Source organism: Tachypleus tridentatus, chromosome 3, assembly GCF_004210375.1.
Source record: "Tachypleus tridentatus isolate NWPU-2018 chromosome 3, ASM421037v1, whole genome shotgun sequence".
In the NCBI taxonomy this organism is placed as follows: Eukaryota; Metazoa; Arthropoda; class Merostomata; order Xiphosura; family Limulidae; genus Tachypleus; species Tachypleus tridentatus.
The window spans coordinates 18,986,433-19,003,037 of NC_134827.1; the positions used below are offsets into that span (position 1 = coordinate 18,986,433).

The following is a 16,605-nucleotide window of genomic DNA, read 5'->3' on the forward strand; positions in this document are numbered from 1 at the left end:
TTAGAACCACATGTTGTAGCTAACCTGAGTCCTTCAATAATAGAATATTTTTATATTTTTATAGGTTAAAAAAGCTTTTTTTGCTCTTGTGGACAATGGTAAGTTTAAGTCATAAAAATATTCATTGAAAATTTTATAAAAGTAGTTTTTAATATTTTTGTGTCAGTTGTAAATCATTGATTATGAAAAGAATATTGTACAGTTTTTTTCACACTATCTGCAGTTTTATAACGTTAATTTAAAATATTTGTTTAAAATATTTAGGTTTCTCTTCTACTGATGCAATTACAATATAACAAAGTTTTATAATTAATTACTTGTATTTCTAATGTATATATATCTGAAACTATAATTTCATGACTTAAAAATAATAAATTTATCTGTGGGTGTTTGAATAATATTTTAAAATCTGTATTATAAATTATTTCAATGTAATTGAAAATTGACAAGTACTATTACGACAGTTCAACTTCTCATATTTCATATGAGACAAGGAATTATCCAATTACAATGAAGCATTAAAAATATTCAGGTTAATACAATACCCAATAAAATCAAAGTGTTAGAGCTGAGCTAATTTTGAAATTTTAGCCACTAGTTGTGTAAAATGTAAATTTTCTAGCTTATTAGAAATGCTGGAAGTTGATCGTGAATATTTGTATTTTATTATTTTGGTTTAGGATGAATACAAAAATAAACTGTTTTAACTGCCACAGATGCATAGTTTTGAAAGGCAATTTACTTGTAAGCTTTTATATAAACAGTCAGAACAGAATATTAACATTACAAAAAGTGTGGTATAGCAACTTAAAATTTGTGTTGTGAATTTTTATTGAAAATGTGATGGGGGAAAAAAAGCATTTATATTTCTTAATACTAGCTGGAATTTTGTATAGAACAGTGAATAACTGCTAGAGTAGTGAGAGATAAATCTAAAAGTTTTAAAGTTTTCTATGTATCAGGTCAGTTAGAATAGAGAAATATAAAAAATACCTTATAAAGTTCTAAATATATTTTGACTCTTAGATTACACTCATACTTAGTATTAAAATGTATAATGTATATTACAGTTATCTTACAGTAATATGATTTAAAATTTAGTCATTCCTTCAGTGAACTTTTAGGCACAGTAAGTTTGAGAATTTTAACAGATTGCACTGCATGTTAAAAGAAAAGGTAGTGACATTTCAACTTCTATTCTGAGGCCTCATTGATGTCTTAAACATCATTTCATTTTCATTCAACAAACAATGTAATCCAGTGAAGTTCTCAGATGTATTTAGAATTACTTTTACAAAAACATAATTAATTGTCTGTACAATATAAGCATAGACTGAGACTTAAAGTGGGTATTATTTCATATTTGTAAGTTATACCAAATATTTATGATGAGTATAGAAGTTGAGTGTTTTCTTCATTTCTAGGAGTCAGAGCTGCACCACTTTGGGACAGCATTAATCAAGAATATATTGGTAAATATCTTCAATTTTCAATATGAAAAATTTAGATGACAACTGTATCCTTATCTGAATGTTATCAGTGTACCTGAGAATAACATAGTGACCATTCTGACAAAATGTTTGACAGAATAAATGCTACAGAATTAAACTGAATTTTTTCTTTTAATTATAAGTTGGACAAGACTATTAGATGAAAACTTTTAACCTCAAAAAAATCTGAAGCAAACCTCTATAGCAACTGTAGTCAACTTTCCAAGATTTTTCTGTAGATAAAAGTAGGGAAGATGTAGATCTCTGAGTATCAACATTAGCTAGTATCATCTAATTCAGTGAAATGGAACTTTTTAAATTAGTTGTTGAGAGATTTATTACATTTCTATAAGAATTATGGGGTAAGTAAGTAAGTACTTCATTCTGAAACAGAGTAAACAGGAAATTACATTTGGGGCTGTTAAAAAATGGAAAGTTTCTAACATAAAGGTATCTGTATTTTACTTTTATTGATTTTGAAAAGTGTCTGTAATTATAGCTTATAATTTACTTCATCTTATTTTGTTTGGCTGAACTCAATGATTAGTCTTAGGTAGATAAGAGATCAAGCAGAATTTAAATTGAGTAATGATAAGTTGTTTAAGTAGCTGTGTTTGTCAGATGTCACTGAGAAGCACAACCTTGGCTTTTAATTTTGTTTAAACATATTTAATTGGATTTCACGTATTGTTGTGTGTCACATCAACTGAAGACACTTATTCTGTAATAATTATTACTTAACTAGACCTTTAAAGGCAAGCAACATGTATAAGAAAGTAATATGCAGATGTGGATATCACTTATATTTCACACATTATCAAGATATTACGCAGGGTTGGAAAGTATGTTATTTGTAAGATGGAAAAAGATGCGAGATAGAGTTAGAAGTAACAGCGACACCTGATTTTTTTATTCTTATTATTAATCAATTTCCTTGTTTTTATTCACTGTTGATATGGGATGCTTTCAATAAAAAATATTTATTTATGAGAAAAAGAAGTGGAAGCTAAGTAGAGGTAGACTGAAGTAATTGATTCATACTGTTCTGACAAGGATTAATATATGTAATAAACTTTACGAGAGATGAAGTAAGGAAACACTGCTGTGGCTGCTAGGTACTTGAGTTGCAAGAGTTTACTGTTTACACTTGCTTCCCTCATTAGATTTAAAGCAGATTTTATGTTTTTGATGATCAAACTTAACAAAATTATGTTTACTTAATCTTCCTCTTTTCATCTAAACCACCAAACTAAAGAATACTTGCACACCATTATTTTCTTTTATTGCTGGAGAAATATTGGGGAACTGAAAATTTTTACGTTTTCTGGAAATCTTCATATTGCTCTATAATCAAGTATTGACAAAGTTGATGAAAGAAATTTTGCAGACCTGTTATAGAGATGCATAACATTAGGATAAAACAAAACTTTTGTCATTTTTATTTTTGGAAAGGCTCAGCAAGTATTTATAGTTTAGGTGTAATAAGCAAACTATGTAAACAGAAATAACTCCAGCAGTTTTGTTGCTTCTTTCAGTTTTCTATTGTGCTTGACAAAAATATTAAAGTTTCTGAAACAAATAGGAGAAAAGCATTGTAATGAATCTTGATGAAACAAAACAGGAGATTTATTGGAAATTAGGTTCTATTTCAGAATTTTATTGAAAACAATTTTCTTAACATCATTTTCCATCTGATTGTTCTAAACAAGGAGAGTTGTGGTGTAAATAGGGAACTTTGGTTACATAAATGTGAAAAAATAGTTTAGATGGAACAACATGTTTTAATGTACATACCCTTTAATTAATCATAAAAAAAAAAAATTTTGCAGCCATGTTTAGGTGTTGAATTATTATTCATTTATTTACTGCCTCAGAATTAGGTATTTTAATATGTATTTCTTTATTGGTACTATTAAATTTAAATTTGAATGAAAAATACAAAATACATTCGGAAGACTGTGATATTTATTATAAAACTGTTTTGTATTGACATGTTTAGTTGACTATAAATTATTTACAGTTACTTTGAATGTTTTGTTTGTTATTAAGTACAAAGCTACACAAAGAACTATCTGTGTTATACCATCCACAAGTACTGAAAACCAATTTCTAGCAGTATAAGTCCAGACATATTGCTGTACCACTGGTGGGGACTTGAATATTAATACTAGCACTATCAACGTAACGAGATAAATCAAACAAAACCAGAAATGATGGATTATTGCATGTCTGCAACTTTCTTATCCAAGAGTTAATGGAATGATGTAAGTTCTTAAATTGTAAAATATATTTGTTGTTATTTTTCAAAGAAATTTTCAAAATAACATTTATAGGTCCATTGGACACACAAAATAAAACATACCAGTTTTTAGGAGACCTTATCATCAGGCTTCAGGGATACAAGTTTTGTTAACTTTTCTTTGGAAGTGAACATCTTGTCTAAATTTGCAGACCAGGCTGTGTCTTACCCATATATTTACTTAACTGATTATATTTATAATTAACTTGAAAGCATTATTTCTGTTGTTTTGTAATTTTTATAATTAGGGTTTGATCCAAGCCATTTTGAAGTCGATGTATAATAAGATAAAAGCTTTGTATCTTTTTGTACTTAAAGTTCATATTTACCCAGACTATACACTTTCAACCTACTTATTTTTTGTTTTAAATGAGGAATAACTTTTTGTACCTGTGATCATATTTAGTAATTGTAGCCTTTAATTTAAGTTTGCCAAATTCATTGATCTTAAGAAAATTGTGTAAGATTTTAATCTCATGGTATTGTATTTGATGTTCTTCAAACCAGTTATTTTTCTAAGAATGGATGATAGGTTTAATCTTTAAAGCTTTGGTTCAACTTTGTTATTAGAATTGTCTACATTTATTGTAAGCATGTGTGTTGTGTTAGTTAAGGGTTAACACTAAAAAAATAAATAATATGCCTTTGTCAGCTGATAAGTCATTGAATATAAAGCTTGCAGTTTTGTAGCATTTTCTCAATTTGTACTGTTGAGTTACATTGAATTTTTTATTGCTTTTTAGGTATATTAACCATCACAGACTTTATCCACATTCTCAGGACTTACTATAAGTCTCCTTTGGTGAGTGCTTGGTTAATATTTTTATTTTAAGTCTACAGTAACTGTGATTAGATGTTACCAGTTGGTTATTTTCTTTTAGTGTTGAAAACAAAATTTTGGAAGTGAGTGATGACCTTGTTGTATAATGTTGCAGCCAGGTCACTTAAAATAGCCTCAAATAGCTCAGTAAAGATACGAAGTAATCTTGAGGACTGATTATTAACAAATAAAGACAACTTGCCAAGACATTTGATAATCATTGAGTAAGTGATATTTACATGGTGGGTAGCAAGTCCAATTGGGCACCGGTAGACTGGCACCTGTCTAACATTGTCTGCATGAGAGGTAGTAACAGAAACTCTTTTACTAACTTTGCAGTGAAGTGAAGTATATATATGTAACACAGCTCAGCCTATGTTTATGTCACATGACTACAATAAGTAACATTGCTGTACATCACAAACAAGTCAACAATAAATACCTTTTACATCCAATATCATGTGAATATTGAGTTACATCATGCACTATGGTTTAAGCATAAACATGATAATTGCATAAAATGTAAATAGGAAATTTGTAACTTGTTGTTAGTAGAAGCTATTTGTATGTAATGTCATATATGTATGATAATATGTGTAATGATTATGCATCAGAAGAAAAAAATAACTTATTTCCACACAAGTATCTACTGAAAACAAAAAGTTTCAAGTACTAGCTTCAAATTGTGGATTAACAAAAAGATTATTTTATAAACAGAAATGGGAGAATGTAATTGTAATTAATTTAGCTTTTGAAATAATAAGAATTTATTTTGAAATTAAATCAGTTTCAGTATACCTTTTCTTTTTTGTCATATTTAAAGTTTGGCTTGAGATTTTAACTTGAATTTTAATTTTTAATAGGTGAGAATAGAGGAATTAGAAGAGCACAAACTAGAGACATGGAGAAGTGGGTATTGTGTAGTTTTCAGTGTATACTTTAATTAAAAAAAGAGTAAAATATTTAGTGTAACAGATTCGTGTTAGGTTATAGTGACGGCATCATGATGAGAATAGAACTGAAATATAAACAATATTATGAAGCAACTAAATGCTGATTATCAGATTCTGCTAAATAGGGTTTTTATTAGGGTACTGTGTTTTGTCATCTCCACATATTTTATATATAAATAAGGGAATCTTTATGCATAATAGTAGACTTCCTTAATTAAAAGGTAGTGCAGTACGAGTTAAATTAAGTAAAATTTAAAATGTTTTTCAACATGGGGCTAGATAGTTTTCATTTATATATTCAGAAACTGTAATCTGTTAACATGCTATGCTTAATGGAGAAGGTGTGAAAAGCAAAGCCTGCTTACTAAAGTAAGTGACAACACCTTTACTTTTAGTAGTTTTGTTTTTGAAATAAAAGTAATAATTATTATTATTTGTTTTCCTCTGTGGAAACCTGTCAGAAGTTTTAAGTTGACCAGTATTAGTTCTTTAATTTTTCATGATAACTGTGACACTATTAAAGGTTTAAAGCTTTTTTGGATATAAAAATTTAGTGAATAACTTGACTAGATAGGGTTTTTGAAAGCATAACTTGTTTATTGACCAGGACTGAGAATGTCTTTCAGGAAACCAGTAGTGGTCAGAAAGAACTACAAATCTGTAACTGTTAATAAAACTGCCATTTTGTATACAAGTAAAAATATTGAAATCTGAGCAGAATCCAACACTGAATTTATCATTTCTATAAATAAAATTTTAAAACTTTTCAGTGATTACTTCATGTTCAAATGACTAAATGCATAAATATAGAGTTAATGAGTAATCATTAAAACATAAGTTTAAATGCATTGGGAACTAGTACTGCAGGCATTATCCATAATGACTTTAAGGTGACAACTAGGATTATCAATGATTTCTTTACTAAGCTTATATTCAGTGCTTATTTTATATTTGAATAAAATGCAGATTGTGTCTAAAGGAACAATATTGTGAATTTTATACAATGTAACCAATCGTCACATGAAATATAATTAGTTTTAATTTTGTAAAGAAGGAAAAAATAAATAAATGAAAAACTTTTTTCAAATACAAATTCAACCACAAAATGAATGCTTAGCACTGAGAGAGACATTATGAAGTGGGTCAGTATGCCCTGGTTTTTTTGTTTTTTTTTGAGGCACTTAGTGGAAGTAAGACTTAAATTATTCACCTAAATTTTTCCTGTTGTTAGACAAGAGGCCCAGTAACTAAGTAATATTATATTTCCAGAAAGCTTGATATATTCAACTAAACTATACAACATATAGCTAATATTATATAAATATATCTATATATATTTGAGTGAGTGTTGTTATATGTTTGAATGTTATTGGAAAAGCTTATGATTTATATTTTCTTAGGTGTCCTCAAAGAGAAAGTAAAGCCATTTGTTAGTATTGGACCAGATGCAAGGTTTGTTACTGAATACACATTCAAGTTGAAATAAATTTTCACTGTATTTAATAGTTTTATTATAGCAACCAGTTGATGGAACTTAACAGCATTGCTTGTATATTTATATATAACAAAATATTCCCAGAAATTGTGTGCCTTTTAGTCAAAATTCAGTGTTTCATCAAAAGGTTTTATTTTATTCATTATTAAGTTGTGTCAAACATACCTTTTACTGTGAAATCTAAATATTATAATTCTAATTAACATAAACTACATGTGAAAAATAGCATGTGGCCATAATCTGATAAACCAGGTATAATTACATTGCAAAATATGTTTAACAAAATTTTATTAAATTTTCAGTTTGTATGAAGCTATTAAGCAGTTAATTCATGGAAAGATTCATCGACTCCCAGTTATTGACCCTCAAACTGGAAATGCATTGTTCATTTTGACTCACAAAAGGATTCTTAAGTTTCTCTTTCTGTATGTAAGTAAACACAATATTCACTTGTACATTTACAAGCTGAATAATTCAGTTGTTAAGTTTTAAAAATTGTGTAATTTGAAATAAAAACACACACACAGTAATCAATAAAAAAAATTGCATATGATGAAAACAAACATTTGAGTTCTATCTGAAGTTTTCCTTTGCCTGTTGCTTGTCTGACTCTTTGTCTAAATTCTATTAATAGTGAAAACAGATAGTGTTTATTTCCTGTAAGTCATGAAATATAACATGTTAGAATATAAACGTTTTTTAATCAAAAAGAATACCACATTGGATTACAAGTCTAAAAGCAAAACTTGAACATGGCAATTAACTGTAGTATATAGTTCAAATTAAATATTATTTTAATACAAGTCTTTCAAATCATAAAAATAAAAGATGATTCTAATATAATACCTGAGTACAGAATATTCTTAAATTTTATAAAGACATTACTTAATATAATCTTCTTTGTACAAGATGTATATATTTATTTATAAACATATCGGGAATAGAGAAACTTTTTGTGAGGATGATGTGAACTAACGAGAGCAATGCAATAATTATGTCAAGCCCATAGGTCTAGTAGTAATATGAATATTATAGTTTTTTTGTTGATATTGTGTTAGTCCTAATAGGTACCATATTGTAAACGAAGTTTAATATATATTTCAGTTTTCTGAGCTTCCTAAACCGAGTTACCTCAACCAAACTTTGCAAGAACTTCAAGTGGGTACTTTTGACAAGATAGCGACAGTAAGTTTCTTGTAACTTATAACTGGTGTTGTAATCAGATTTTGTTCTTGTTTCTTGCTCTATGAAGGTTTTTAAACCCTTGTTAGTTTCAGTTTTTTTACATAAGGTTTTTATAAGAAAATATTGATTTATTCAATTTAATGAATTATGACTTTTAATTAATTAAGACCAAAAGAGTTTCAGGTTTGACGCTGTCTAATACATGAGATAGAAATTTTTTTTTTTTTTTAAGGCAAAAGAAGATACTCCTTTGATCACTGTACTCAACCAGTTCATAGAGAGAAGAGTGTCAGCTTTACCAATCATTAATGAACAGAACAAAGTGGTGGACATCTATGCTAAGTTTGATGTTATTGTAAGTGCACAATATATTTTTATTTTTGGGAGCCTTGTTTATTTTTGTGTTTCAACTGCAATACTTATAATTTATTCAAGGTGTTTAGTCTGAGGTAATTTTTTTAAAAGAAATGTTAGCTTTATTGCAAAATGAAACAAAATTTTACATTATTGTTGAATATAGTATAATAATTTTATTACAACAACTTTTCATATATAAACATGTAAGTAACTTTAATATTTACAAAGATAATCAAATTATTTAAATTATCCATTTAAATTATTAGTCACATCAATTCAGTACACAAGTAATAAAAGTAAGTGGTAAGAGAGTCATTGAGGATACTTAAGTTTGTAACATTTGATGGACAAGTGTATTCTAGTTTAGTTATTTCTTTTAGCATCTTGCAGCTGAGAAAGCCTACAATAACCTAGACATTACAGTAAAGAAAGCACTAGAACACCGAGATCAGGTACAGTGGGTAAAATCTCATAGTGGAATGTTTTTTTAAATTAGTTTTTTATTCATTTACTAAAAAGTTAATTCATCCAGGTCATTGGATGTGTGCTCCAATTTTAACCAATTCATCCCATTTAAAAAACAATTTAATTGTGTGTTTTAAATTCTCTAGAAATTAAAAAATATAATTATTTAATAAATTTCTGTTTGTATTTTTAGTAACATTCTTGGAGGCTTTTTGTACAGTATCAAATGTTTCTGTTCAAATTGCATACTCAAAGAAGAATTTATGGAAATGTTGAAACAATTCTCATTAATTTAAATGTTACTAATATCTTAAGAATATATTGACAAAAAAAGCATGTAAAAAACTGTTGCACAAGGAAAAGCCACATGAGTAGGCACCTAATGTATTAGAACATAGAACATAAAGGCAAAGCTTTTGGCTTTACCACTAACACTTTATCACAAGTCTTAGCATAATTTTGTATTGAAATAAACATCAGTACCATTTAATTATACTTAATGTAAGAAAAAAAAAATAGATTACACAATAAAATAGAAATGCAAAGTGTTGAATTGGTAATGACATAGGTGAATGGTCGAACAAGTAGGCTATTCCTTCCAATATTTTTAGAACTTTATTACCTTTTTCACATATTTCTGAAATTAATTTTTGAGTTCACTTTTTTTTTAAATTTTGAAAGATTAACATCATATTTTCTTAAACAGTTGTTGTGGATGTTTTCATAGTGAAAAGAAACACAGTGGGCTACTTGCATTCTCTTCACTGCAAGGAACTGAACCCCACATTTTAGTGTTATATGTCCATAAACTTACTACTGACCCAATGGGGGTACTCATTAAGTAGCATAAATTTTCTTTGACAACCTTTGTTTCTCAGCATATATTACTTGGTCTGTCATGCCCCACTCTATGACTATTAATAACTGCTGATTATAAGTTCATGTAGATCAAAACTAAAATATTTTAAAAAAGTAATATGAAACTTTGTGAAAATAATCCTGTATATCAAAATGAATAGAAACATTTAACATTATAAATTAAAACACCAGATAGTCATAACATGTAATAAGAAAAATGAATTTCATGAGTGCAGTTTAATTAGAAATATTATAAAAAATAATTTTAAATATTACAACCAGTACCATCTGATGGAACTATCAATTGAAAAAAAACAAATTTGTTATGACCTGCCTAGTATTATTATTTTGCCTTTGTTTTATTTGAAAATGTGCATTTATAAGTAGTACAAAAGTGTTCACAACTGAGAATATTCATGGACCACATCACATATATTTAAATATATATATTGTAACAAAATTTTAAGTTTTAATTTAGGTAATTTTGTATCATTTTGTACTTGTGGAATTCATAGTCCCAATAAAATTGTATATGTAGTTTGTTTTAGTGAAGCAAATCAGTGAATAAATACATTTTTAGTTTTGAAAGTGTAGCATCTGTATGCTATACGAGGTCTGTTCAAAAAATACGCAGACTGTTTGAATTGCGCGGCTCCAGTTGGTTCCAGGGGAATCCGCTTGGTGTCGCTAGGTTCGCACAGACCAGCTGATTACGACACCATTTCCTGATTGCAGATATCTTCATTTGTGTATTAGCTACGCGGTTTTAAGTGAAGTGCGATTTTTTTCGTTTGGCGGATTTCAGAATGAATGACCTGAAGGAGCAACGACTTGCTGTGAAATTTTGTGTTAAACTTGGAAAATCTGCGACTGAAACGTTTGCTATGCTTAACAGCGTACGGCATGTTTCAAGTGGCATGAACGTTTTAAAGATGGTTGACAGTCCATGGAAGATGATGAGCATCCTGGACGTCCTTCCACGTCAACTGATGACCCACACAAAAAATCAACATCCTGGTGCAGGCAAATCGACCTCTGACTGTCAGGGAGCTTGCTGAAGAGTGTGGGATATCAGTTGGATCTTGTTATGAGATTTTGACTGAAAAATTGAAGATGCACCGCGTTGCTGCAAAATTCAGCCCTCAGAACTCGTGAGTTTTGGTCAAACACTGATCACTGTTCTTCCTCACCCCACCCCACCCCCCCCTCCCCTACTCACCTGATCTTGCTCCTTGCGATTTTTTCTTGTTCCCCAAACTCAAAAGACCCTTGAAAGGAAGAAGATTTGAGATGATTCCCGAGATTAAGGCAAATGCGACGAAGGAGCTGGAGGACATTACAAAAGAATCGTACCAGGACTGTTTCAACAAGTGGAAACACCGTTGGGATAAGTGTGTGCGTTGGGGAGGAGAGAACTTTGAAGGGGTCCCAGACCTGTAACTTCTAAATAAAGTACATTTTGTTTTATGACGTCAGTCTGCGTATTTTTTGAACAGCCCTTGTATGTGTTTTTTTATTTCTTAGTTAACATTTTGAAAGTTTATTCTTCTGATGGTTTTCAGTGGTTTGAAGGAGTATTGAAATGTAAAGCTGATGATACACTGGGTTATGTATTGGAGACACTGGTCAAAGCTGAGGTGAGGAAACATTATTTTGAATAATTCCTTATAATGTTCTATAATGAATAACTTTGTACCACGGTTTTTAGAGAACTGGTATTCTATGTTAGTTTCTAGTTAACTGCAAACATCTAGAATTACACTGTGGAATTCTTTTATTGTGTATTAGTTAAGTATTGGGAGCTTATGTTTATAATATTATCCTACAGTTTTATATTATGTATGACATATGTTCAAAATCCAATGTACAGTTCTGTTACTAATTTTGAGCTAAATTCTTCCTAGAATATCACCCTACAATTTTATTATGAGTGCATGTTATGTCTTCAATACTATTTTGCATTTCCATCAAGTGAGTTAAATGCCACCGGATTAATGTCTATACCATTCTGGAGGTTTTATTTTACTAATGTTGTACAAGTTAAATGTGAATGTGTAAACAGACTTCATTTAGACAACTTTTTATTTTATTAATTTTAAAAGGTTCATCGACTAGTGATGGTGGATGATGATGACCATGTTGTTGGAGTTGTATCTCTTTCTGACATTTTGAAATTCCTTGTCTTAAGGCCAGCAGGTAAGTCATGGAAACTGATATATGATCTTCAGTTATTATGCAGCATGAGATAAACATGACGATTAAATAAAACTGAATATTTACAAATTGAATTATCTCTGTATGTAGTTTTTTCCTCTGGAGATTTTTTCTTGTTTTACCTATCTCTTGTGTTTAGGCACAAATTCAAAACTCACTTTAATCTATGAGAACTTTCATTAAATAAGAAAAATTAGTTTTATGACAAGAATCTACATTTATTTGATTGGACAGTTTTATTTAAGAGGTAACTAATATGTGGTTTTATTAAGTATTTTTTGGTGCTTTTTGGTGACAGGTGAAGAATATCCTAAAGTAGCAGATAAAGAGGACCTACAAGAAGAAGTAACCCATAATGAAGACCCACAACATGAAGTAACACTTAATGAAGACCCACAACAAGAAGTAACCATAAAAGAGGAACACATTCATAATGAAGGGGAATGAATAGTCCAAGCTATTTCAGAGTTGAGTTGTAGAGATGATATGTCATCACTGTGGTCATTAAAAGTGCTTTGCTAATCTTAAACCACACTATATAGTGATCCTTGCTTTTTATTAATAATAAATCTGAGCTTTATAATAACTCTGACACCAAGTCTAGTACTGAAGGAGAAATGGCTAACAGTGGATCATGATTTAGTGGTTACAAGAAATATGTAAGCAGAGATTCTCACTGCCACAAACTGTGTATTGAAAGATATTTATGGATTGTATTTGGTAGATCAGCATAAAAATGTTTAATATGAAAACCAAACATGTTTTTGAATACAATTTAAGATTAAGAAAATTAATATACAATAGTTCTTTACATTTCCATTACCATAAAAAGATAGCTAGACATTGTTGTCTCATGTACCATAAAATGTTTACTTCAAGCATCTAACTGAAAATATTCAGAATATTCTAAAATTATGTAGTTTCAGTCATGTACAAATGTTGTGTAAATATACTTATTGCCATTTGAAAAGGAAAAAAAAAAGGTTTGTTTGTAAATTGGTCCATAGTAAGGATGAGTAATATTGCGGAGTGTGGAACAAAAACATTGATAGTACTAAGTTTAAGTGTTCTCGGCAAGCTTTACAAAATTAAATGTGATTTTTTTTAAAATAGTGGCTAGTTTAATGTTGTAAGGTTTTCATGTGTGACATCAAGGGAACAATGCTGATCAACTATTCTTCTTTTTGTGCATGTAAGATTCTTTACTTTTTGGTTGTAGCCTGAGCTTTTCTTATTGTTTATATGAAGGAGTTAAAAATGATTAAATTGGGATTCAAGTTAAATGGTAGTTTGAGTTTTCTCTGAATATTGTCTTGTTATTGATAATTTTATGAAATAAAAATGTTAAATACTTGTAAATGTTATACACACATACTGTATATTTACTTATGATACTCTAAGGAAGTACATAGCAAATTAGTACATAAATTGTTTAAGAAAAAAAAATAATTTTGATAAAGTAAATGTTTTTATCTTATGTAAAACTGCAGCTAAATGACACATACTTAAGTAATTTTACTCATTAGTTTGACAACACTATCTAATTGTTTAAAAGATAATTTTTTTGCTTATCTTTTGCTTTGATATTATTTTTACCTGCAGGTTCTATTTGACTCATTAATAATTATGTTTCTTCATATTGACATCATATCTGGCTAAGCTCCTGAAGTTTGTTATGAATATATTGATACATTGTAGTTAATTTACTGACAAGCAAATTTTCCCATTCTAGATGTTCTAGTTGTCAGTTTCTTGTCATACTCTTGTTAGTTTATTAAACTGCAAAAATTATTTATCAATCAAGTGAATATTTTGTATATTATCCTTGGCCCCTTTTCTACTTGTAATTATTTAGTATGTATAAGAACTGTCAGTTACATGCTGCATAGTTTCATTATTGGTCAGAGTTAGTCTGTTTTTGCTTATATATGTCATGTCTTTGTTTCACAAGTTTTTTCTTTATAAATACTTAAAAAGCAGGCAGCAATTTCTTTTTTAGTTGATTATCATGTTGAGATTTATTACTCTATTAATGTGTTTCATTTTAAGAAGAGTTTAATATTTTTTCGTGGTACTCTCTGCCAGTTCACCTACAACAGACTTGTGTGCTGTAATTAATCCTTTTGGAAACATTCCCCTAGGTAGTTGATTAAAGAAAATGTAAGTGACTATTTCATTGATTTGTTTTAGGTTTGGCACAAAGGTGTAGTATAATGGGTTATATTTTTAATAGTGCCCACCAGGAAGCCAGAGAACTTTTAACACTAAAAACCTGGTTTTGATGGTCACTTTGGACAGAGCACAAATAGCCCATTATGTAACTTTGTGTTTATCAATAAATAAACAAATCCATATCTCATTATGAAGTAAAGTTTTATGGCTTCTTTTCACTACTAAGTTTGCTTTCTCCTTGTGAAACTGTTTAGTTGTAAGAAAAACCATTGTAACATACTGACATCTTGTGTGTACTAGAAAATATAACGAATATAATTTGCCATTATTTTGTTTAAATCTAATCTTATCTTTATGAAATTTTTATGGTTAATTTTTCATTATCTTATTATTTAAAAATAATGTTAAAAATAGGTTTTAATGGCAAGTGAATTATTTTGTTAAATTTTAAAAGAAGTTATTTCTACATAAGCCTAAAAACATTCTGCACTTAGTCATGTTTACCCTGCATATATAAAATATAAGAAAATATTTATTTGAAATCATGGAGTTACTATACATCACTTATTTGTTCAGAAATTATTATTTACATCTCAATTTTAATTCAAACTAAGAACCAGTAAATCTGTATACCTTGTTTCTTAAAATTCTTCCTGGTTGGTGGCACTAGCATGTTTGTTTAAATATCATTTGGTATAATTTTGTGGTCACTGATAGATCAGGACTGACTATACGATTTTAATGTAAATATTAATTCTTCACTGTACTTAGATCTCTATGTTACTTTATCATGTTAACAAGGCATACTCTAACTGAAGTGTAATAAACATGTTTTAGGTTTGAGGTTTCATTTAAGAAAAAAGAAAACAAAAAACCTACAAGCATGCATTTGTACACTTTATTCATTCCAGCAAAAAGAGTTGATGTTTGTAACATGTACCAATGTTCAAAAATCGAAGTACAAAAGTATCTAAACATTATTTCTAGTGCAAACTGTTTGTTGAAATTTGTTTTTCATTTATCATCTGTATTTTGCTCAAAAATAAGAAGGTAAATGAAAAAAGTTGCCTTTACTTGTATGGTAAAGTTTTGTTATTCAAGTTTTTGTTTGTTGAATCATTGTAATCCATCAACTTTTCAGAGAATTTAAATAAAAAGAACCTAGACAGTCATTGTGCATCTTGAATATTTTGTGTGTGTATATAATGCAACATAAAGTTGTTACATTGTTCCCTTCAGTTGATGCTTTGATTTCCAGAAGTAGAAGTACGTTTGAAAAGATAACTTGATCTGTTGACTTCTTACTGATATCCTACAGAATAATAAAGTTATGAGCAACTCCTTACAGCAACTCCATATTGAAAAAGAACAGTGTTGCAGATTCCATCTACCTTTAGAACAAACTACTGTCTCCATTGTTGTTGTGACAAAACCATTACAACAATATTTACAAGAGACAATAAGATGAAACTTAGACTACACATTCCACCATACACAAGTTCAGCACTGGGTTGCAAAGCCACAAATGTCTACTGTAACTATAACAGGGGGATTGGACAGGTAGGTGGTTCCAGCCTTTTTAACTATTTATTATAGGAGAGCAACCTTTAATTTTCAGGTACAGTTGGAAGCTTGTGAATGTTTGATTTGCAAATATTTGTTCATTTTAACCATTGCTTATTTTCTTCTTCACAATACTTTGTTATTTGGCTAACGTTTATCTCTGGAGTCGGAGGGTTCTCTTTTGTAACCACAGTCTCTACATTTTCTCTTATCATTCCTAGACTAGCTGCAATCAACTGCTTTTGAACTAAGAAACTGAAAGACTTGCTTGATGGAATAACCTAGTAACATCATGACTGAATTCTCTTGAGGGGATAGCCAAATATAGCCAGTACTTTAGTGTACCATGATCCCTCCCTTCTGTTTTGGATGTAATCAGTTGTATGTTACTCACAGTTACTGCCTTAAAAAAAGGTTTGTTCTATATTAAGTTACTAGATTTATGTATTGTTAGATAATGCAATTTATTTAAAAGATTTACTTAGAAACTAATGTGTTAACATTGTAGCAGTTGACACTCTGAAAAGTATTGTTACATGTAGACACCTGTGGAAAATATAGTCAAGTAATTCAGCATTTGCCCTAAGTGTATGCTGATTGTTTCATTATAATTAAAAATTACAATTTTATTGCATTAAAGCAATGTGTGGAAAAATATGGGACTTGGAATAATAAAACCAGATTAAGTTTATCTGAAGGTGTTAGTGTTTTACATCTGTATAGACTTGTACTCA

The 16,605-nt window shown here is 29.3% G+C and overlaps 1 protein-coding gene across 11 annotated transcripts in view; it reads left to right on the forward strand.

Moving 5' to 3' along the window:
- LOC143246477 (5'-AMP-activated protein kinase subunit gamma-1-like) overlaps nt 1-15,480 on the forward strand; it is a 190,939-nt gene extending 175,459 nt beyond the window's left edge. For all 11 annotated transcript variants that reach the window (XM_076493273.1, XM_076493272.1, XM_076493274.1 and 8 more), the window contains 12 exons: nt 65-98; nt 1,425-1,472; nt 4,533-4,591; nt 5,473-5,518; nt 6,963-7,014; nt 7,360-7,486; nt 8,162-8,242; nt 8,475-8,597; nt 8,980-9,051; nt 11,485-11,559; nt 12,025-12,118; nt 12,435-15,480. In XM_076493273.1, the coding sequence (XP_076349388.1) occupies nt 65-98; nt 1,425-1,472; nt 4,533-4,591; nt 5,473-5,518; nt 6,963-7,014; nt 7,360-7,486; nt 8,162-8,242; nt 8,475-8,597; nt 8,980-9,051; nt 11,485-11,559; nt 12,025-12,118; nt 12,435-12,583 (960 nt within the window). In that variant the 3' untranslated portion in view covers nt 12,584-15,480. The remainder of the gene's footprint in view (nt 1-64; nt 99-1,424; nt 1,473-4,532; nt 4,592-5,472; nt 5,519-6,962; nt 7,015-7,359; nt 7,487-8,161; nt 8,243-8,474; nt 8,598-8,979; nt 9,052-11,484; nt 11,560-12,024; nt 12,119-12,434) is intronic.
- Nucleotides 15,481-16,605: the final 1,125 nt, after the last annotated feature.